General features: G+C 44.5%; 2 protein-coding genes across 2 annotated transcripts in view; one reads left to right on the top strand and one right to left on the bottom strand.

The window, feature by feature from the left end:
• The window catches only part of LOC134668302 (intermembrane lipid transfer protein VPS13C-like), a 53207-nt gene that overhangs the window by 7240 nt on the left and 21003 nt on the right, over positions 1–24964 (top strand). Inside the window, exons 7-14 of the mRNA XM_063525785.1 lie at positions 1923–2122; positions 2622–2694; positions 6404–6550; positions 9488–9615; positions 9899–11113; positions 12084–12276; positions 13317–13443; positions 14761–14870. Of these exons, the coding sequence (XP_063381855.1) occupies positions 1923–2122; positions 2622–2694; positions 6404–6550; positions 9488–9615; positions 9899–11113; positions 12084–12276; positions 13317–13443; positions 14761–14870 (2193 nt within the window). The remainder of the gene's footprint in view (positions 1–1922; positions 2123–2621; positions 2695–6403; positions 6551–9487; positions 9616–9898; positions 11114–12083; positions 12277–13316; positions 13444–14760; positions 14871–24964) is intronic.
• On the bottom strand, positions 3488–5470 carry LOC134668277 (uncharacterized). Its single transcript, XM_063525758.1, has 2 exons — positions 4173–5470; positions 3488–3760 (listed from the first exon to the last, which is right to left on the bottom strand). The coding sequence occupies exons 1-2, from the start codon at positions 5228–5230 to the stop codon at positions 3532–3534; spliced, it is 1287 nt and encodes a 428-aa protein (XP_063381828.1). The 5' UTR covers positions 5231–5470; the 3' UTR covers positions 3488–3531.

Raw genomic sequence — 24964 nt, 5'->3', positions numbered from 1 at the left:
TACAAAAATATAATAAGAGACCTACCTAAAACCTACTGTGCCAGCCGGCACAGTTAATTACTCACGACGTCGCTGGTCCTTAGGTACATCTTCTACAGAAAACTTGAAGTGGTTAAATTTATATGTAAAAATACAAAGCAATGGCCTGAGTGTGGGCCCAAGAGGCGTAGCCGAGGTGAATGCTAAACCGAAAAGTAATAATGTAGTTAAGTTATAGCGTCTCAAAGTGGAAAAATGATCACGAGACTTTTCGATCGCATCTGTCATTCCGAGACGTTTCGATTGAATAAGTATAAGAATTATTTCATTTATTCATGGCAAACTAAAACTAAATTTCATACAAACGTATTACAAAAAAGTATATTTAAAACATTGAAGCAGTGGTGGCCGAGTGGATATGACGTCTGACTTTCAATGCGGAGGTCGGGGGTTCAAATCCTGGCTCGTACCAATGAGTTTTTCGGAACTTATGTACGAAATATCATTTGATATTTACCACTAGCTTTTCGGTGAAGGAAAACATCGTGAGGAAACCTGCATACATCTGCGAAGAAATTCAAAGGTTATGTGAAGTCCCCAATCCGCAGTGGGCTAGCGTGGGGACTATATAGCCCAAGCCCTCTCGCGCATGAGAGGAGGCCTGTGCTCAGCAGTGGGACGTATATAGGCTGAAATGATGATGATGATGATATTTAAAACATGAAGTATATAAGTTTACCACGAAATACAAAATGCTAACCCTAAAGTCAGCGCTGGTAAAGGTAATAATAATAATCTGACCAGACCAGTCCCAAGGTAATAATTATCTTTTCTCAAAAATGGACGGCAAAGTCGACCTTGCCGTCTAAAAAATAGGTCGCGAAGCGCGTAGTTTATGGTCAGTCAAAAATTAAAAAGTTAAAAACATTGCAGTCTCGATTTTGGGACTGCAATGTTGCATACAAATTCCATTATTTGTCGAGTTCCAAACTTTTTAAAAGTTGAAATGGTCATATCAAATGAAGGCACAGGCCCATTAAACAGCCAAACAGATGATTAGTACCGCGACTATTTAGGTGTCTCAAATAGGTTGGCGTATTTTCGGCAGAAAAATACACTTATATTTTTTTATAAAAAAAAATAAAAAGGCGGCAAGGGCTTTTTTCTGTGAAAATATATACGTAAGAACGTTGCTTTTGTAAAATATTTCTATGATATTTATATTTCTTGCACCATTTTTGAGAAAAGCACTATATATGACTCGGCTGGAAGGCTACTTGCTGGCTTCGGATTCAATTAAACGGACTCCCAAGGTCGTCCGTTTAAAACGAATCCTCAGCCTGCAAGTAGCTACTTCCGAGCCTCGACAATAATGTACTATTTTCTCAAAAATGGACGGCAAAGTCGACTTTGCCGTCTAAAACATAGGTCGCGAAGCGCGTAGTTTATGGTCAGTCAAAAATTAAAAAGTTAAAAACATTGCAGTCTCGATTTTGGGACTGCAATGTTGCATACAAATTCCATTATTTGTCGAGTTCCAAACTTTTTAAAAGTTGAAATGACCATATCAAATGAAGGCACAGGCCCATTAAACAGCCAAACAGATGATTAGTACCGCGACTATTTAGATGTCTCAAATAGGTTGGCGTATTTTTGGCAGAAAAATACACTTCTATTTTTTTATTAAAAAAAATAAAAAGGCGGCAAGGGCTTTTTTCTGTCAAAATATATATGTAAGAACGTTGCTTTTGTAAAATATTTCTATGATATTTATATTTCTTGCACCATTTTTGAGAAAAGCACTATATATGACTCGGCTGGAAGGCTACTTGCTGGCTTCGGATTCAATTAAACGGACTCCCAAGGTCGTCCGTTTAAAACGAATCCTCAGCCTGCAAGTAGCTACTTCCGAGCCTCGACAATAATGTACTATTCTCCTACAGGTAACGCTTTCCGAACTCTGCCCCCAACTGACCAAAATCGTGACCCTCCTACCATATTTCCTCGTGTACAACGACACTAAACGACATTTGCGGTTCATGGAAGAGAATGAAGCTGCTGATCTCTGGATAGACCTGGCACCCCAGCAGTGTACACCGTTCTGGCCTCAGACGGACTCCATGGCCATGCACTGCAAGTACAGGTAATATATTTTATTTTTAGGGTTCCGTATTCAAAGGGTAAAAACCGGACCGTAATACTAAGACTCCACTGTCCGTCTGTCTGTCACCAGGTTGTATCTCATGAACCGTGACAGTTGAAATTTTCACAGATGATGTACCTATTTATGTTGCCGCTATAACAACAAATACTAAAAAGTACGGTTTTGTTCTTAAAGACATTTTTTGTTTGTTATTTTATAATGTAGTTTGATATCCACAAATTGTAAAAAAATTGTTGCTTGAAAATTCACATTCATTTAAAAGATGTACCGTATGACACATGACCACTTTTATCGTGGACAGTCTTTACTTGCATCTCATTGTATAGAAATCAAGCCCGATTTTTTTTCTTAATTGCTGCAACAGCAAATTATTTGGGCAGCTAAAAACCTTATGTCCGTTAAAAACTCTTTTTTCTTTAAGTTTTAAATTGATTTTTCTTTTTGTCTCTGGTAAGTTTTTTTTTTTTACTTGTAACAGGGACTCAGGAGTCGTGAGTCAGCATTTCCCGATTACAAAGAATCATTTTACGGTGCTCAGAATGGATAAGGGGGTGAGTTATTTTGTTAGTTATTTGCTCAAATAAATGTATAGTAATAACACATCTTCAACGTAACTCTTAACTTAACGCATAAATAAGAAAAACATGAATTAATGTTACTTTCGTCTTTATTATTTACTACATTCGTTTTGGTGGTGCTGCATAAATATGTTATTTTCTAATTTACCACCTGCTTTCAACTTTATACACTAAATTATACTATAGATGGTCAAGTAAACCTTGTCATTGTCAGTAGAAAAAGGCGCGATATTAAAATTTTCTATGAGACGATACCCCTTCGCGCCTATATTTTTCAAATTTGCCGCCTTTTTTCTACTGACAAGATCTGCTTGACCAACTTTACATAAATAAATTAGTTTTAAGTAGGAACACCACAATCTACAAACGTGGATTGTCAAACTCGTTCGACAAGCTAGTTACCCCATGCTATATCAACTAGTATTAGGTAATTAGGTCATACAACGCCATCTACTTCGCTGTCAATTTTACGGCCCCCCAATATCAGTACACTTATTACTTAGTATTCTGTTTTAAGATTGATAATCAAGGTCCATATTTTGTCTTCGGTCGCTATTTTTTCAACGACAAAGTCCCGTCACTTATGCAACGTATAAGCCATACCCTGTGAGCGATGAGTCCATAATATCTTTATAGCATTTACAGTACATCTAGTGCTACATTACGACACCGTGTTATAATACGCTCATTCCGTAACTACGTCGAAAATTTAATTTAACTAGTAATGAGGTGTGCAATAAAGACTATTTGTATTGTATTGTAAAACTGCACCTATGAGTGGTCTCACGCTAATTCTCTGTTTAATCTGTGTCATTGTCCGTATTTAGTCTTCGGCCTCTGTCTCTCTAACGATAAAGTCCCGTCATTATGTAACGTATAAGCTGTCCCCTGTGAGCGATGCGCCCATATCTTGATAGCTTTAAGGTGCGCGTCGCTCTGTTCTTTGGCAGCTGAGATTGGTGGCGCTGGTTCTAGTGGCACGGAGGGTGAGGAATATGATGATGATGATGATGGTGGTGGAGGTGGGTTGTATTTTGAGCTTGATGTTACCTGTAACAATTAAGAGGAGATTTTTAAGTTTTTTTTTATACACAATTAAGGTAAAATAATTTATTTTGTTGAGAGGGCTGGACAATCCAGTTATTCTGTTTTAACCAAGACTGGTTAGAATATTTTAAATTTATTTGCCTGTAAGGTGGTGGTACTAGTGCTCGACATGCTAATGTCCAATAGATGACACCCTGCTGTCACCTTTATTGACAATTACTTAAGTTTCAAGATTACATGTACTGGGACCGCGTCGAGCACCAGTACCACCACCTTATGGAGTATTTATGAAATATTTTAGCACCACTGAACGATAATGAAATAAAGGAATATTTTCACTTTACGTTGAAATATTGTCGATACTTAAAAAAATGTGCAGATATTAGAAAAAAAAGATCTAGGACAGATTCAAAATTAGATTTAAGACATTGAGTTTTCTTTTACTACTTACTGTATAATGCGGCACTTTGTACGAACTGACTGTATCCAATTTATGAGCATTACTCATCAAAGGCAGATCTCCAAAACTCTCCACCTTGTAACTCGGCCTTACTACAGTTGGCACATTATTTGTATAAGAAATATCAAAATCTTCTTCTCTTAAATTAACAGGTTTAGGCAATAATTCTTCTCTCTGTCCATTATCTAAATTTGGCATATCATTTATCTCATGATGTATATACGCATTTAGATACGACATTTGTTTATTTTGCATTGATTCTTCTGTTTGCAAATTTGCTGTATCGTGGTTAACGTACACTATTTTCGATTGAGTGGCGTCTTCAACGTAGTTTAATAAGTCTGTGGGTGCGTATGGTCCGTTGTATTTACTATCATATTCTTGTGGTTTAGGTCTGAATTCCTCAGTATTTTGAGATCTAAAAGGCCCATTATAAATCTCATCTTGTGGCTTAAAGTTAATTGGGATTGAATCTGATTCTTGTACCAAAGGTCCGTTTCTGTTGAATTTGTCTGATTCATAGATTTTATAAGGACCGTTTAGAGAATACCCTGGAGTTGGATACTCAGTATCTTTAACTCTACTTTCGTCTCGTTTATAAGGTCTTCTTTCAACTGAATTTTCCCTATATCTTTCTCTTTCACTGGCCATATCTATGAGCTTATCCAAATCTTGCTTGCTTAAGTATTTAATAATGTTATTTGTGTCCTCGTCTCTTAAACCATCATTGGGTCTTTTACTACTAACCTTAGGTCTTGGATCGTGTGGTCTTCCCGGGTAGGGGGGTTCTTCGTCATCCACAATGTATCCTGGAGGGGGGGTTATAGAAAAGGCCCCCTTGACAGGATAACTGTTTGGAGGTCGCCTGTAGAACCTAGACGGATATGAGTAGTACTTTCCACGTTTAACTCTTATGTGTATAGTTTCGTTTAAAAATGCATCTTCACTAAAAACTAAACTGAATAATGTCAATAGCACTGTCACTGAAATTATATTCCACATTCTTGAAAGGTTTCTAAAACTTTTTTATGTAACTAATAGTGTTTCAAATCGAGGGTTCCACTGAAAACTGAGCTCCAGTGAAATTTTGTCATGTCTTATAATAGTTGAGATGAAAGTGGTGTCAATTGAATTAACACATCCAACTTCACTGCTTACGTTATGACTTTGTCGTTTTAACGAGAAGTAAGTGACGCCAAATGATGCTGTTTAACGAGTGAAAGTGACAAAGCTGTAATTTTTCAGAGGTGAACGATGTACGGATGCTGTTATGCAATATGTCGTTATGTTGTGTTATGGAATGACTTCCGAAATAGTGTTGAAATGTCTTATATATTTTGGTTTTTATAACAATTAGTACTGTTAACTTTATGTTTAGTTAACAGTAATAGGTCAGGTGTTAGAATGCTTAAATAGCCTAGTGAGTCTAAATGTACATATTCGTTGAAATCTAATTTGAACATTTCATGAAATAATTAAATTATTATTTCTTTTGTTTCATTGCCTTAACAAACGTAATTCGTTCCAATTTACTTATAGAACAAGGTTCAAATTAAAAATTGGAAAACTTTCTAAAGTGTCATTCTATGGAACTTGCTAACTATGTAAACAAACCGCCATATTGAAATTGTCAAAGAATAATGAAAATAATGAGTTTGTTTACATAGTTAGCAAGTTCCATAGAATGACACTTTATGGTGGGTCTTACGAGAACTAACGATATTGAGTTATATTTCGAGTTGATAATTGAACGGATTGTTTTTTGTGTTTGATCAAAGATTTCTTTACCTACTACGCCTATACCTACAGCTTGGCAAAAAAGAGTAGAAATTAAAAAGTGGCAACACTGTAGTGTCGTCCCGTTTTCTTATATTTTTTTATTTTATTTATTTGGAGAACCAACAGCTATGACAATACCATAGAAATTATAATGGATACAGAAAGCCAATTATATGAACTCACAGGTAGTGATATATATATATTGATTTGAAAGGGACAACGCTACAGTATTGCCACTTTTTAATTTCTACTCTTTTTTGCTAAGCTGTATACAGAGGGGCTACCGCGAAAACCGAAATTCGCAAATTGCGGGGATCTTTCTCTTTTACTCCAACGAAGGCGTAATTAGAGTGACAGAGAAAAATGCCCAAAAATGAAATGAAATTTTTTTTTCAGTCGGCGATCACAGTTGAAGTGACGGGAGGCACCGACCGGCCGTTCACCATCACATTCAAGCCGTATACGGCGGGCGACGCGCCCGTCCGCATAGACAACTTGTGTGAAGACCTGTTCCTAAAACTACACCAAAAAGATTCTGGCCAGGTAAGAGTCTGGACGCCCTAGGTACCGCTGAAGAGACGAAGTGCAGAATAGTACATTGTGCAACATGGGGCGTAAGTTAAATATTGCAAGACTATAATTAGATCGCGACGGCTTGCCGGAGCTATAGACTCGAGTTTGCAATATTATTACGCCCCGAGTTACACACAATGTTTTTCATCACACTTGTGATACAAAAATTAAGTATAAAGACAAAAAACTGTTAATTATGGCACTAGTAACTTCATGACTCCCTAGGGAGAACGCTTTTTCTGTAACTCCCGCTAAACCTGCGTGCAATTCCACATTTGCTGAGCGAGTGTGATGAAAAGACCTTAGCGAACTCGGCGCCGTCGACTGGACAGAAACGGCTTTGGACAGAGTAGCATGGCGGTCTTTGGTGTCGGAGGCCAAGATCCACTTCGGGTCGTTGCGCCACAGCAGTCAGTAAGTAAGTAAAGGCAGAGGCAGAGGCACCTTATAATTTTTGATAAGCCTTGAGCTCTGATTGACAACGTGTACTGATTGCTAACAACAACACTCTTACTGCGGACCTTATGTCTCTACGATAAGGTTTAAAATATGTAAGTTAATAAATTATTAACTTACACATAAAATTCACTTTAGATAGAGGATTGATTTCAAAGAATAAAGAGAGTCTTTTCAACTCGGAAATTCCGAGTAATACTTTTTAATTCAGACTAGGTATTCACTACTCAGAGTACCTTTTATCGCAAAGTATTTGTATTTTTAAAAAGTATTTTGAAAATACCTATTTCGTATTTTGTATTTTGTACAAATTCAAAAACTATTTTGTATTTTGCAAAATGTGTAAGTTAATAAATTATTAACTTACACATTTTAAACATTAATTTTTACAGAGATGTGACTTATTTGAAATACTTGTATTTAAAATGCAAATACGAAATGCAAAATACCTATTTTGTATTTTGTATTTAAATACCTTTTGAAGAAAACTATTTTGTATATTATTTGAAATAGTTTTTGGGACCTATTTTCTATTTTCAAAATACAAAATACTTTATAGTAGGTAGGTAATGTAGGTATGAGTTACTTCTGATGTTACAATCCTGGCAACTCTCTCATTCTTTTAACATGGAACTGTTGAATCTGTTTAGTAACGTCGCACATGACCACAAGCGTAGCGAGTGGTTAAAAAAGTGGAATCTTGAGTGTTGCGAAGGGTTTCAAGGCACGAGAGGAGAACAAACTTTTCTGCCCTGGTGAAACACAAACGAGACGTTTTCATCACACTAACGAGAGGCATTATACTAGCTATAAGTTGGCCGTTAAAAACCATCATCCATACCTACATCCTACCGGTTAATATGTATGAGCAAACAACTAGAAAAATTCACTTTAGATGGAGGATTGATTTCAAAGAATAAAGAGAGTCTTTTCAACTCGGAAATTCCGAGTAATACTTTTTAATTCAGACTAGGTACCTATTCACTACTCAGAGTACCTTTTATCGCAAAGTATTTGTATTTTTAAAAAGTATTTTGAAAATACCTATTTCGTATTTTGTATTTTGTACAAATTCAAAAACTATTTTGTATTTTGCATTTGAAATAGTATTATCAAGGAAGTATTTGTATTTTGTATTTAAATACTTTTTATAAAGTATTTTTTAGAGATGCACCGGATATGCGGTTACTATCCGGTATCCGGCCTATCCGGCCATTATTTTACTATCCGGCCGGATACCGGATAGTGACCTGCTATCCGGCCGGATACCGGATAGTAACATTGCTTGATTTCAGAGTAAACAAATTGAATTTAAGAAACAGACACGGTCATAATCGTACTTGTTTATTATTTTAAAACAATTTAATCATTCCACTGACTTGCACGCGCACTCATTTCGAACCTAGAAATGAGTCCGCGCGAACGTTTACTAGGAAACAGGTCAAACCTGCAGAATGCGGACCTGAAAAACCGAAATGTAGGTATAGTTCCGCCGGCCGAATATCCGGCGGCCGGATACCGGATATTCGGCCAGTGTCCAGGCCGGATATCCGGTATCCGGTATCCGGCCAAACAACTATCCGTTGCATCTCTAGTATTTTTCACATCTCTGTTAATAATGTCGAAGATGATACAATAGCCCCACATTGTATGTTGTTTTAAGATCTAACACATATCCTAAGAACGTGATGTACAAACAGCAACACTCTTAACTGTCCATCGGTGGACTTTATGCCTTTTGTAATAAGGTTTACGAACTGTCAGTTAACAGTGTGGGCAATGGTACATCGCCAATGGGAGTCTAGGCTCCCTTATTATTGAGACTATTCTCAAGCCCAATGGCTTAAGGGGATTATTGGCATTAGCTGGATGGAGACTTTGTATTACCATTGAAATGATTTTTTTAGTATCTGTATACGCTGCAGTTTTTTAGGGTTCCGTACCCAAAGGGTAAAACGGGACCCTATTACTAAGACTTCGCTATCTCTCCGTCCGTCCGTCCGTCCGTCTGTCACCAGGCTGTATCTCACGAACCGTTATAGCTAGACAGTTGAAATTTTCACAGATGATCGATGTATTTCTGTTGCCGCTATAACAACAAATACTAAAAACAGAATAAAATAAAGATTTAAATGGGGCTCCCATACAACAAACGTGATTTTTGACCAAAGTTAAGCAACGTCGGGAGTGGTCAGTACTTGGATGGGTGACCGTTTTTTTTTGCTTTTTTTTTGTTTTTTTTGCATTATGGTACGGAACCCTTCGTGCGCGAGTCCGACTCGCACTTGCCCGGTTTTTGATCTAATCGTAAGCAATTTTTAGGAGCAACAAAATGTCCCGTTCATCAAAATTCAATTACAATCCAGCGTAGAAATTTTCTGGCAAAACTTCCAGTATGAAAAAACACCTTAACATGAGATAAACGCGACTATGATATGCCTTTTGTTATAGGTGGCTCTGCTGAGTCCATACCAGTCCATGCTGTATACGTGGGACGATCCAAGCAAAGAGCGGCAGTTAATGTGGAACATATACAACAATAAGGGAAAAGGATACATCGCTGATTTCAGCCAGGATGGGTAAACATAAAAATATGAATTGAATACAAAATGTTATTTAATTTATGTTTTTTTAAAGTTCACACGATTTCATTGCCAATTTTCTGCCCTTATAAAGCAAATTGCTCTATCCTAAAAATATTTTGATAAAGAAACTTTCAGTTATAGAAACTAAGTTTATGCACTATTTGGTATATGTGAGCAGTTTTGTAACTGTTGACATCGTTGCAAAATACCGCCGCTTCAGGTACAAGAAGATGTACACAGCGTGGAGTTTATAATCATTATACTTGTTCATTTTCAGTAACGGCGAACAGAAAGTAAGCTTCCATTCAGTCAAGCACTCCACCCTGGTCGCCACCAGCAGCGTCACATCCAAACTGTCTTCGACCCTCAAACGGCTCACCCCAAAATCCCCAGAACCCTGCACCTCCAGCTCTGATGACTCCGAAAACGAACAACCTGACCCTCATAAGAAAAAAATGAGGAAAGACAAAGTTATCGTCTACTGGATATCTTATATGGAAGGTTTACAAAGAGTATTTGTGTTAGCTCAAGATGAGAGAATAGCCTATCAGTATAAAATGAGAATTAATTCAGAAAAGAGCGATTATGAAGTGTATTTATCTTTAGCAGAAGTCAGTTTGTCAGTCTGTGTTGACACAAAACTTGGAGTAAAGGAGTTGGCTCATCTAAGTGTGACGGATTCCCTCCCGCGATGGGAAGTCAATGTTAGCCACAAATGGAAACAGTTGTCCCCCGACTTGACAGCGTGGATTGAAGATAAATATCAAACTGAGCAAAAGAAATGTCAGTTGAAAGAATACATTCATATAGACTTGGAAAAAATGCAAATGACTAAACCTTTCTTCTCGGAGTTAAGGAGAACTTATAACCCTGGTGTTTGGATGCAGTTAAGGAAGTCTGATACGTTGACGTACTGCCATTTGAAGTTACAGCGATTACAAATAGATAATCAGCTAAGCGAAGCTGTATTCCCTAGTGTTTTATACCCAGCACCTTTGCCAAACGCACGTTCCACCCGCGGTCCGAAACCAAGTATAGAACTAGTAGCTTTAAAACAGCACAGACCTGCTTTGAACCAAGATGTATACAAGTATTTAAAAGTTTTAGTTCAAGAGCATTATGTGAATTTAGACAGAGGTTTTGTAAACTACGTGTTTGATATTTTGAACCATTGGAAGCTTGAAGAAAAACCTGCTGTGAGACTAAGAGCTGATTTGGCGTTAGTTCATATGCCTTTACCGATCATAGCTCTTAAATCTCAGACTAGCGCTCAGAGAAACATTATATTTGAGTTTGTACACTTGTCGCCGATAAAATTGGTGCTAAGTCTGTCTTCTAGAGGGTATTCGGGAGAGAACCCTAACAGTCCCACGAGAACTAGGTTTTGCAGTAAGAAGGAGAATCGGCCTAAGCTGTTCAATAGTGATCTGCTGGAGTATTTGTTTAATTCGTGGGGATCCTCGTTGTGTGACATGAAGGATATTGTTTTAAGGTAAGACTCGTCTAAGATTTTATGAGTTTTTCTGTTCTACCATTTATTGTAAATATTTTTTGAAATCACGAAACATTCGATTATCAATTAAGAATATATATATATATATAACCTTTACAAACTTACAGTACAGATAACCGTAGTTCTTTTAAATGACGTAATTTTTGAAGTGAAAACTTCTTTAGCGGCGCTGTGCACTTTTCGTTTTGGGGAAAAAATGTTAAACTCGCGAGAGCTTAAGACGCAAGACGCTTCGTAAGACGGACACGTGACTTGATCGAAAAACTGTTACAATGTCATTCAGTTTTCACTTCTGCCGGCACTCCCGGAGTGCAACCCGTTTTTTTATGATGATATCATATAAATACTTTAATGATAATGTTCAATTTTTTCCTGTTAGTGTAGATGTTATAGAAAATTTTAATCAAGTTTGGTCAAATTGTTTAGAAAGCACCTACAAAAACTCCCGATGCTAAATACAAGTATTTTGTATTTTTTTTGCCAAAGTACCGTTTACTTAAACTTTAGTTCAGCACACATTGCGTATTATTACATAAGTGTCCCGTTACTCCGTTGGTTTGACATGCTTTATTTATAAAAGGTTCTTGCTAATTTCTAAATTAAACACTCAGAAGTGGCACATTAGAGGGCGATGTACTTACGTAAATGTGACAATGTTTTAGTAAACATTTGTATAAAGACTTGCCTTTGACACTTTATTTTAAATGAATTATGCCCATCTTATCTTTCAGATCAAAACAATATTAACAATAATATATATGTCACCCATAAAGCTGTTTTTCCAATTTACAGTTTTGTATAAAAATATCTTATCTAATAGCTTTAGTGGAAAAATACCTTAAGAATAAGATGCGGACTATACAATAAATAGACTCAAATTTAGTCTTTATTATTTCGTCACTAAATAATTAGGTACTGTAAAATAACTATTAACCCCAAAACTTTTCAGAATGGCCTACCTGGAGATCCGAAACGCCCCTATCACCCCTACAGCTCTCATCGACACAGCGTCTCGCTTCTACTGGACGCAACTAGTACAACAATTCTACGTGTTGGTCCTCGGTCTGAATATACTGGGAAATCCGTATAGTACGATAGGAGATTTCTGCCGAGCTATGAAGCATTATTATGAACCTTACCTGGTAAGTATTAGAAACTAGTATGGCTTATCTATCACTCACTAATACAGCGGTTTCTACGCACGATTCTCTTGGACGTTTATAATAATCCCTTTTCAAGACGATTTATTGCACAGACGAAGAATTGTATTAAATTGTTTTTCTACTCCCGTACTTTTATTTGTCATTTAAAGGGTCGTGCACACACCTTTAAAATCCTACCTTATAGTTGTTAAGACAAGTCTTTAGTCTATTCCCCAAAAAAGAATTTGTGCATACACGCAGTATCTTTTTGACGATTTTACGATACTTCGTGTAATGAACACTTAAAAAATATTGAATGAAATACAGTGTTGCCAACCTCATTTTAAATGTCATCTCTGACAAATAAGTGAACCATAGACATGTTTTTTTTTTCATTCATTCAGTCATTCGTTTCCCGCCCGTACTCTCTATTTTTGCTACTTCTTGAATTAAAAGTATTTGTTAAATTTATTTCACAATTTTATTTTAAAGTATAATAGTATTTTATGCAACCGTTGTTTAAGAGAGGTCAAAAAAGGCGAATGGCGTGGGTAATAATTTGAGGCGAAGCCGAAAATTGTTAATAAAGACGCCACAAGTATTTTTTGACTCAGTTAAACAACGTTGCATACAATACTTTTTCTACGACCAAGCACTTTGAAATAAAATTGAAAATTTAACAAATCTTTTTAATTCAAGAAGTAACAAAAAAGGAGGGTACGGGCGGGAAAAGAAAGAATGAATGAAATTAAAAAAAAAACCATGTGTATGGTTCACTTATTTGTCAGAGATGACATTTAAAATAAGTTTGGCAACACTGTATTTCATTCAATATTTTTTAAGTGGTCATTACATGAAGTATAATGACCACTATAAACACGCCAAAAAGATACTGCGTGTATGCACAAATTCTTTTTTGGGGAATAGACTTGTCTTGACAATTATAAGGTAGGGTTTTGAAGGTGTGTGCACGACCCTTTAAATGACAAATAAAAGTACGGGAGTAGAAAAAATAGTATTAATATTTATAATGTAAACAGGGCACAGTGTGCGGGAGGCAGGCGGACCCGTCGGCGCGGCTGGAGCTGGGCGCGGCGCGGCTGCTGCGGCAGGCGGCGGGCGCCGCGCCCGACCTGTTCCCCGCCGCGCCCCAGCGCCGCCGCCACGGTAACCAACATCGAGGGAGCCTAGCCAACATGACCATTGTTCATACAAAACGCGTATCGATACTTAAATATAGTTTGGTGTATGTCGATTAGAGATGCAACAGATAGTTGTTTGCCCGGATACCGGATACCGGATATTCGGTCTGCCCATCGGCCAAATTTACGGTATCCGGCCGCCAAATATTCGGCCGGCGGAACTATACGTTACATTTCGGTATTTCAGGTGCGCATTGTGCAGGTTTAGATATTTAATTTATTTTTAATTTTAATTTGACATTTTCCTAGTGAACATTCACTCGGACTCATTTCTAAGTTCGAAATGAGTGCGCGTGCAAGTCAGTGGAATGTTTAAATTGTTTTATAATTATAAACGAGTACGATTATGACCGTGACTGTTTCTTAAATCCAATTTTGTTTACTCCGAAATCAAGCAATGTTACTATCCGGTCCGGCCGGATAGTAGGTCACTATCCGGTATCCGGCCGGATATTATAATAATGGCTGGACAGGCCGTATACCGGATAATAACCGAATATCCGGTGCATCTCTAATGTCGATATACGATTGACATCTTGCATACAATTGGTTTCATCTGAAGACCTCTTGAAATTCAAAAATATCTACTGTAGCTATATCGTCCACGGAAGCCGAGTATAATTCGCTGGTATCATTCGTTCAGTATATACACTTTATACATTTTTGTACTCACACTATTCGCAAACCAAACTGACGAAGTGGTCGTAAAACTTCTCATTCACGCTTACATGTTTAATTTTTTATTTAAAATTAAATTGGTATAGGTGGCGGGACGACTTAACCTTTAATCTGGCCGGAAAAAGCTCAACAACGGGAGTCGTGGAAATCAAGGGGAGATGCCTTTGCCCAGCAGTGGGACATTAAAACAGGCTATTAAAAAAAAATGGGTAGCACATCATAGTGAATTTCCAATATGATTTGGACCTCCTGTAGCCGTTTAAGAAGTGTAACGCTCTAACGGTAGATGTCGCTAGGGTCCCTATATGGTCCCTATATGGCAGACCTATATGGTGGAATGATTTGCTGACTATTTATTTATTTAGAAATTTAATTCAGGCAACAAGGCCCATATTACAAAAACCTTACAGACTAACATACATAATGGACTATGGATGAGGCCTTGGTGGCTCAGATGGCAGCGCGCTGGAGTATCGATCCAGAGGCCGTGAGTTCACATCTCACCCAAGACAGTAACCACTTTTAAATTCACGCTTACGTGGTCATGGCAAGAGTAGAAGTATTCCTGTTGTAATGATTCAATTCATTATCTTTCTCTTCCTAGTTGAAGACGGCGCGCTAAGCAACGACCTGCCAGAGAAGGTTCTAGAGGCAAGCCGCAGCCACCCCGCCAGTGTCGCTCTAGCTCTTTCTGGACTTGTTGCGAGACCTAGCGTCGGTAAGTTTTGTATCTAACACTAGTGACCTTCAAAGGACTATAAGCAGTGGCGTCACCGTACCAAAAGTCCCGTGACTTTATGAATTGGGACAATGGGGCCTGTGCTCACGGCTGGTGGGCATATTGGGGCTCTTTCCATGGTCTATTGGGGGTGGTCATATTCGGGCCGGGGGCTCATGGTATCTTGCCCGTCTGTATACCTCGTTTTTTTAGCATTAGAAATAAGGTAAACAATCTTGATGTGCCTTTTAATTGAAAAACACATTTTTAAAATAAGTTACGGCAAATATGTAACAGTTATGAATCTAATATGATCATTTATATTCTTCTGCTTTCATAAGTAATAGTTTTTGATTTTTAAAAAGCGTTTTTCAATTAAATGACATGTCAAGATCGCTTACCTTCTTGCAAGTTCTTTCTAATGCTAAAAAAAACGAACTACTTATAGTGACACCACTGAGGGCTAGCCAATACCATACGGCCGGTTACAAAAGTCCTTGACACATTTTATAATGCATTACATACTTTAACACAAGGTATTAAAATTAAATAAAGTATATAGATAGACTTCTGAATATGACCTATCCTTATTTAATATAATTAATATCTGTAAATATATTGAAGTAAAAGTTACTCGATTTGATGTTTACAGCAAGTCATTAGTAATTATGTTACTTGGGGATTTTTAGAAGTCTGTTAATGTGTTAATAAATAGTTACTTGAATAAAATCTAGATTTAAAAGTTTTTGTCGCATGATTGTATTATTATATTTTATTTAGACCAAGCCCAAGCCCTATCGCGCATGAGAGGAGGCCTGTCCTCAGCAGTGGGACGTATATAGGCTGAAATGATGATGATTTAGACTTAAAGCATGCGTTTTAAATGAGCCTTTATAAATGCGTAGTTTAGTGTTTCGTCAAAACTTGACGTTTTTTTGACATCACTGTCATTATGATATCAATTCTAATCTATCATTATATCCAGTGGCGTAGCTAGCATGGGTGGCACCCGGTGCGGAAATTGTGGATGTCACCCTAAAATTAAACCCAATCAAAATTGTAAAATATATTTAAAATAAAAAGAGTAATTGTAATTTTTGTTAAATAGCTCAGGATTTACTCCATCGCTTTCATTTTACGAATTTTTATAGGTGGCACTACTGATGTTCAGTGAACATTGTTCACGGTCGGGTGTCACCCCTAAATGGGTGACACCCGGGACGGACCGCCCCCCACCCCTAGCTACGCCACTGATTCTATCTAATGGTATTCTACCGTTTTGACCAATTAAGGGACTATTCAAAGTTGGTTCCAGTCTCAGTGAGCCTTTAAAATGAAATAAAACGATAGGATGCCACGTGAATGTACAATTGAGGTAAAAGAAAACTCTTATTGTTCTCTCTCTCTCTCAATTTGCATGCAGTTCCCATACAAATTGCAGTCGAGTTGCAGTCCGTCTGTACATAGGTATCGGCCCTTAATTGTATCAACCTGTTTACATATAATCAAAGAAAATTTGTAATAGAGAGTTACTGTCATGCTAATTATGTAGCTACAGTACATTTACTGTTACTTATTCACCGATATGTGTCAAAGTCAAATGGTGTTCTAACAGTTTTATGTTCTGTCGAAAGATGGCAGTAAATTTACAGTAGTTACATAATTTACTTTGACAATCCGTCTCTATAAACTCTATTCTCTTTGCCTATATTAAAACAAATATGGCGAACATTTTGCCAAATACATTGGGCCGAGCCAAAACATTAATTTAGCACTTTGCGTATTTTTTCTGCTCTCTGTACACGCTTAATAACTATCTCATCTCAACTGTACAGTCGCCATCAGATATATCGGAGCTGTCAAGGCGCTCACAAATATCTGAACACGCCTTTATTTTCAAGGCGTTAGAGTGCGTGTTCAGATATTGTGAACACCTTGGCCGCCCCGATATATCTGATGGCGACTGTACATTTCCATCCGCTGTATGATCTAATGTGTTCCGTTTTCTGTACATCTGTTACTGCACGTGGATAGATGGCGAATATCTAGTTTTGCGACGTAAGTATTGCATGTACTGTCAGTTTAGGGCACTTTATGAATGTTTAACATACTTCAACCCTGATTCACAAGTTAGAAATGAAAGTTGCCCAAATTGTAGTTACCGTAAAATGGGGTGAGTTGGGTGAAATTTGACTTTCAAACCTCGATAAAATTCTATTTTTACATGTGAAAACTGAATGGTGTTTATAATAAGTGGTTCGGACGTTTGTATTTTAGTTTGTATTTTATTTTGGATAGTTCCATTTCATAACTTTGACGATAAAGAGGAAACCCCACCTCACCCCGCACTGCCTCCCACGCGAGCCACGAGTGCCCTTGAGCGCATGAGCCTGTCGAGCTAATGATTACAATCTCGCCTCGTGGCTCGTCTCATGGCTCGTCGAGCTAATATATTTTAAACACTAATGGCCCTGCATAAGGTTTATAATCGAATGACAAGTCGAACGCGAGTGTGAAGTGACTAGGGCTCGCGGTCGTGTCCGGGTTTCGTGTACACGTGTTCGGTACCCGTTTTCGAACTACACGTACACGGTTTTCTGACCCGTTCTGCACGTGTAGTCGGGTACACGTGTAATTAAGATCCGTGTATCCGTGTACACGGCGAAACGGACCTTAAATAAACGCGGGCCTAACCCGTCCTAGGCGTGTAGCGGAGATTGAAGTAATGTATAAAGTTTAAAATAAAACAAAGATTCAGGTTCAGGAGTTCCGATTGTTTAGCAGTTTTATTTTATTGGATGTTCAATGTGATTGATATGCGTTGTACCAATTTAATTGATTTTTCACCTCAGCAGCTCGAACAAGGGTACTTTGCTACTTAAAAACAGTGAGCAGAATTCGATTTAGCTAAAAGAAAATATAACATATTCCGTTCGTTGTAGTTTCAGTAAGCATAACTATCTACTTTTGTATTAGATAATCATTTAGGTTTACTTTAATTATTAAAAAACTACATCAATGAAGAAAATTAAATACCTATCAATGAGGTCAACGGTTATTAAGATATTGTTAATTTTAATCTTATGAACATTAAAACAAAGTGTACTTACCTACCTATTATTGACATTACCAATCAATCCAGTAAAACTGCAAAGTAGGTAATCGAATCTTCCTAACCTCCCACATATTCAATCGTATGTCTTCATAGCACGAATCTCCGCTACACGAGAGTGAAGGGTCGAACCGGCGGGTAAATAAGATCCGTTATTTCGTGTATCTGTGTACCCGTGTACACGGGTACCCGTGTAAACGTTTCCGAATCCGGGCGGGTTCGTGTAGTTCGGGTTCGGGCGGGCTTAAGAACACGGGTACCCGTGTCAGCGTGTAACACGTGTATCGGGAGCTCTGTGAACGCGGCTCGCGCGGGACGCGCCTTTGACTCGTGCCCAAAAAACCGCTCCTCCACGCGAGTCGAGCTGCGAGACGAGTCACGAGCCTACCGTTCATACTCGCGTCTTGTGGCGCGGCTCGTCTCGTGGCTCGCGCGAGAGTCTAAACCGACTATAATAATTGCATGAGGGCATGATAGTTGTTACATCAGATTTGTTGTTATTTGCACGTAAATATGAATGAAATGTCAAATGTGCATATCAGTTAAATGGTATAAAGAAATCATTAATCGTATTAGATGTTTAGAGTCTAGACCAATTCATGCTTCGAATTTAAAAGCTTACTAGATGGCGCCGTGCGGGTCCGTACATTACGCGGTAATGGTTGTCCAAAGTTGATGTTTGACAATTCCTTTACGTAGCACAAAAAGTATGGCGCCGTTTCGTAGGGTTATCGTTTACTGCTAAACTCGGAGGGCACAATTTATACCTAACAATGAATATTAGATGAATGCGAGCCTCGTCTTTCATAGACATATGCCGGGAAGCGATGCGCGCCGCGGCCGGCAGCGGCGCGGCGGGCGCGCTGCGCGCCGTGGCCGCGCGCGCCGGGCACAGGCTGGTGACGCGCGCCAGGCTGCCCCGACACTGCTCTAACACTGAGGTACTGAGATAGACATATGCCGGGAAGCGATGCGCGCCGGGCACAGGCTGGTGGCGCGCGCCAGGCTGCCCCGACACTGCTCTAACACTGAGGTACTGAGATAGACATATGCCGGGAAGCGATGCGCGCCGGGCACAGGCTGGTGGCGCGCGCCAGGCTGCCCCGACACTGCTCTAACACTGAGGTACTGAGATAGACATATGCCGGGAAGCGATGCGCGCCGGGCACAGGCTGGTGGCGCGCGCCAGGCTGCCCCGACACTGCTCTAACACTGAGGTACTGAGATAGACATATGCCGGGAAGCGATGCGCGCCGGGCACAGGCTGGTGGCGCGCGCCAGGCTGCCCCGACACTGCTCTAACACTGAGGTACTGAGATAGACATATGCCGGGAAGCGATGCGCGCCGGGCACAGGCTGGTGGCGCGCGCCAGGCTGCCCCGACACTGCTCTAACACTGAGGTACTGAGATAGACATATGCCGGGAAGCGATGCGCGCCGGGCACAGGCTGGTGACGCGCGCCAGGCTGCCCCGACACTGCTCTAACACTGAGGTACTGAGATAGACATATGCCGGGAAGCGATGCGCGCCGGGCACAGGCTGGTGACGCGCGCCAGGCTGCCCCGACACTGCTCTAACACTGAGGTACTGAGATAGACATATGCCGGGAAGCGATGCGCGCCGGGCACAGGCTGGTGACGCGCGCCAGGCTGCCCCGACACTGCTCTAACACTGAGGTACTGAGATAGACATATGCCGGGAAGCGATGCGCGCCGGGCACAGGCTGGTGACGCGCGCCAGGCTGCCCCGACACTGCTCTAACACTGAGGTACTGAGATAGACATATGCCGGGAAGCGATGCGCGCCGGGCACAGGCTGGTGACGCGCGCCAGGCTGCCCCGACACTGCTCTAACACTGAGGTACTGAGATAGACATATGCCGGGAAGCGATGCGCGCCGGGCACAGGCTGGTGACGCGCGCCAGGCTGCCCCGACACTGCTCTAACACTGAGGTACTGAGATAGACATATGCCGGGAAGCGATGCGCGCCGGGCACAGGCTGGTGACGCGCGCCAGGCTGCCCCGACACTGCTCTAACACTGAGGTACTGAGATAGACATATGCCGGGAAGCGATGCGCGCCGGGCACAGGCTGGTGACGCGCGCCAGGCTGCCCCGACACTGCTCTAACACTGAGGTACTGAGATAGACATATGCCGGGAAGCGATGCGCGCCGGGCACAGGCTGGTGACGCGCGCCAGGCTGCCCCGACACTGCTCTAACACTGAGGTACTGAGATAGACATATGCCGGGAAGCGATGCGCGCCGGGCACAGGCTGGTGACGCGCGCCAGGCTGCCGCGACACTGCTCTAACACTGAGGTACTGAGATAGACATATGCCGGGAAGCGATGCGCGCCGGGCACAGGCTGGTGACGCGCGCCAGGCTGCCCCGACACTGCTCTAACACTGAGGTACTGAGATAGACATATGCCGGGAAGCGATGCGCGCCGGGCACAGGCTGGTGGCGCGCGCCAGGCTGCCGCGACACTGCTCTAACACTGAGGTACTGAGATAGACATATGCCGGGAAGCGATGCGCGCCGGGCACAGGCTGGTGGCGCGCGCCAGGCTGCCGCGACACTGCTCTAACACTGAGGTACTGAGATAGACATATGCCGGGAAGCGATGCGCGCCGGGCACAGGCTGGTGACGCGCGCCAGGCTGCCCCGACACTGCTCTAACACTGAGGTACTGAGATAGACATATGCCGGGAAGCGATGCGCGCCGGGCACAGGCTGGTGGCGCGCGCCAGGCTGCCGCGACACTGCTCTAACACTGAGGTACTGAGATAGACATATGCCGGGAAGCGATGCGCGCCGGGCACAGGCTGGTGGCGCGCGCCAGGCTGCCGCGACACTGCTCTAACACTGAGGTACTGAGATAGACATATGCCGGGAAGCGATGCGCGCCGGGCACAGGCTGGTGGCGCGCGCCAGGCTGCCCCGACACTGCTCTAACACTGAGGTACTGAGATAGACATATGCCGGGAAGCGATGCGCGCCGGGCACAGGCTGGTGACGCGCGCCAGGCTGCCCCGACACTGCTCTAACACTGAGGTACTGAGATAGACATATGCCGGGAAGCGATGCGCGCCGGGCACAGGCTGGTGACGCGCGCCAGGCTGCCCCGACACTGCTCTAACACTGAGGTACTGAGATAGACATATGCCGGGAAGCGATGCGCGCCGGGCACAGGCTGGTGACGCGCGCCAGGCTGCCCCGACACTGCTCTAACACTGAGGTACTGAGATAGACATATGCCGGGAAGCGATGCGCGCCGGGCACAGGCTGGTGGCGCGCGCCAGGCTGCCCCGACACTGCTCTAACACTGAGGTACTGAGATAGACATATGCCGGGAAGCGATGCGCGCCGGGCACAGGCTGGTGACGCGCGCCAGGCTGCCCCGACACTGCTCTAACACTGAGGTACTGAGATAGACATATGCCGGGAAGCGATGCGCGCCGGGCACAGGCTGGTGGCGCGCGCCAGGCTGCCCCGACACTGCTCTAACACTGAGGTACTGAGATAGACATATGCCGGGAAGCGATGCGCGCCGGGCACAGGCTGGTGACGCGCGCCAGGCTGCCCCGACACTGCTCTAACACTGAGGTACTGAGATAGACATATGCCGGGAAGCGATGCGCGCCGGGCACAGGCTGGTGGCGCGCGCCAGGCTGCCCCGACACTGCTCTAACACTGAGGTACTGAGATAGACATATGCCGGGAAGCGATGCGCGCCGGGCACAGGCTGGTGACGCGCGCCAGGCTGCCCCGACACTGCTCTAACACTGAGGTACTGAGATAGACATATGCCGGGAAGCGATGCGCGCCGGGCACAGGCTGGTGGCGCGCGCCAGGCTGCCCCGACACTGCTCTAACACTGAGGTACTGAGATAGACATATGCCGGGAAGCGATGCGCGCCGGGCACAGGCTGGTGGCGCGCGCCAGGCTGCCCCGACACTGCTCTAACACTGAGGTACTGAGATAGACATATGCCGGGAAGCGATGCGCGCCGGGCACAGGCTGGTGACGCGCGCCAGGCTGCCCCGACACTGCTCTAACACTGAGGTACTGAGATAGACATATGCCGGGAAGCGATGCGCGCCGGGCACAGGCTGGTGACGCGCGCCAGGCTGCCCCGACACTGCTCTAACACTGAGGTACTGAGATAGACATATGCCGGGAAGCGATGCGCGCCGGGCACAGGCTGGTGGCGCGCGCCAGGCTGCCCCGACACTGCTCTAACACTGAGGTACTGAGATAGACATATGCCGGGAAGCGATGCGCGCCGGGCACAGGCTGGTGACGCGCGCCAGGCTGCCGCGACACTGCTCTAACACTGAGGTACTGAGATAGACATATGCCGGGAAGCGATGCGCGCCGGGCACAGGCTGGTGACGCGCGCCAGGCTGCCCCGACACTGCTCTAACACTGAGGTACTGAGATAGACATATGCCGGGAAGCGATGCGCGCCGGGCACAGGCTGGTGACGCGCGCCAGGCTGCCGCGACACTGCTCTAACACTGAGGTACTGAGATAGACATATGCCGGGAAGCGATGCGCGCCGGGCACAGGCTGGTGACGCGCGCCAGGCTGCCCCGACACTGCTCTAACACTGAGGTACTGAGATAGACATATGCCGGGAAGCGATGCGCGCCGGGCACAGGCTGGTGGCGCGCGCCAGGCTGCCGCGACACTGCTCTAACACTGAGGTACTGAGATAGACATATGCCGGGAAGCGATGCGCGCCGGGCACAGGCTGGTGGCGCGCGCCAGGCTGCCGCGACACTGCTCTAACACTGAGGTACTGAGATAGACATATGCCGGGAAGCGATGCGCGCCGGGCACAGGCTGGTGACGCGCGCCAGGCTGCCCCGACACTGCTCTAACACTGAGGTACTGAGATAGACATATGCCGGGAAGCGATGCGCGCCGGGCACAGGCTGGTGGCGCGCGCCAGGCTGCCGCGACACTGCTCTAACACTGAGGTACTGAGATAGACATATGCCGGGAAGCGATGCGCGCCGGGCACAGGCTGGTGGCGCGCGCCAGGCTGCCGCGACACTGCTCTAACACTGAGGTACTGAGATAGACATATGCCGGGAAGCGATGCGCGCCGGGCACAGGCTGGTGACGCGCGCCAGGCTGCCGCGACACTGCTCTAACACTGAGGTACTGAGATAGACATATGCCGGGAAGCGATGCGCGCCGGGCACAGGCTGGTGACGCGCGCCAGGCTGCCCCGACACTGCTCTAACACTGAGGTACTGAGATAGACATATGCCGGGAAGCGATGCGCGCCGGGCACAGGCTGGTGACGCGCGCCAGGCTGCCCCGACACTGCTCTAACACTGAGGTACTGAGATAGACATATGCCGGGAAGCGATGCGCGCCGGGCACAGGCTGGTGACGCGCGCCAGGCTGCCCCGACACTGCTCTAACACTGAGGTACTGAGATAGACATATGCCGGGAAGCGATGCGCGCCGGGCACAGGCTGGTGACGCGCGCCAGGCTGCCCCGACACTGCTCTAACACTGAGGTACTGAGATAGACATATGCCGGGAAGCGATGCGCGCCGGGCACAGGCTGGTGACGCGCGCCAGGCTGCCCCGACACTGCTCTAACACTGAGGTACTGAGATAGACATATGCCGGGAAGCGATGCGCGCCGGGCACAGGCTGGTGACGCGCGCCAGGCTGCCCCGACACTGCTCTAACACTGAGGTACTGAGATAGACATATGCCGGGAAGCGATGCGCGCCGGGCACAGGCTGGTGACGCGCGCCAGGCTGCCCCGACACTGCTCTAACACTGAGGTACTGAGATAGACATATGCCGGGAAGCGATGCGCGCCGGGCACAGGCTGGTGGCGCGCGCCAGGCTGCCCCGACACTGCTCTAACACTGAGGTACTGAGATAGGCATATGCCGGGAAGCGATGCGCGCCGGGCACAGGCTGGTGACGCGCGCCAGGCTGCCCCGACACTGCTCTAACACTGAGGTACTGAGATAGACATATGCCGGGAAGCGATGCGCGCCGGGCACAGGCTGGTGGCGCGCGCCAGGCTGCCCCGACACTGCTCTAACACTGAGGTACTGAGATAGACATATGCCGGGAAGCGATGCGCGCCGGGCACAGGCTGGTGACGCGCGCCAGGCTGCCCCGACACTGCTCTAACACTGAGGTACTGAGATAGACATATGCCGGGAAGCGATGCGCGCCGGGCACAGGCTGGTGGCGCGCGCCAGGCTGCCCCGACACTGCTCTAACACTGAGGTACTGAGATAGACATATGCCGGGAAGCGATGCGCGCCGGGCACAGGCTGGTGACGCGCGCCAGGCTGCCCCGACACTGCTCTAACACTGAGGTACTGAGATAGACATATGCCGGGAAGCGATGCGCGCCGGGCACAGGCTGGTGACGCGCGCCAGGCTGCCCCGACACTGCTCTAACACTGAGGTACTGAGATAGACATATGCCGGGAAGCGATGCGCGCCGGGCACAGGCTGGTGGCGCGCGCCAGGCTGCCCCGACACTGCTCTAACACTGAGGTACTGAGATAGACATATGCCGGGAAGCGATGCGCGCCGGGCACAGGCTGGTGACGCGCGCCAGGCTGCCCCGACACTGCTCTAACACTGAGGTACTGAGATAGACATATGCCGGGAAGCGATGCGCGCCGGGCACAGGCTGGTGACGCGCGCCAGGCTGCCCCGACACTGCTCTAACACTGAGGTACTGAGATAGACATATGCCGGGAAGCGATGCGCGCCGGGCACAGGCTGGTGGCGCGCGCCAGGCTGCCCCGACACTGCTCTAACACTGAGGTACTGAGATAGACATATGCCGGGAAGCGATGCGCGCCGGGCACAGGCTGGTGACGCGCGCCAGGCTGCCCCGACACTGCTCTAACACTGAGGTACTGAGATAGACATATGCCGGGAAGCGATGCGCGCCGGGCACAGGCTGGTGACGC

The sequence above is a fragment of the Cydia fagiglandana genome, chromosome 10 (genome assembly GCF_963556715.1).
Source record: "Cydia fagiglandana chromosome 10, ilCydFagi1.1, whole genome shotgun sequence".
Classification (NCBI taxonomy): domain Eukaryota; kingdom Metazoa; phylum Arthropoda; class Insecta; order Lepidoptera; family Tortricidae; genus Cydia; species Cydia fagiglandana.
This window is presented reverse-complemented; position numbering and strand designations above follow the sequence as displayed.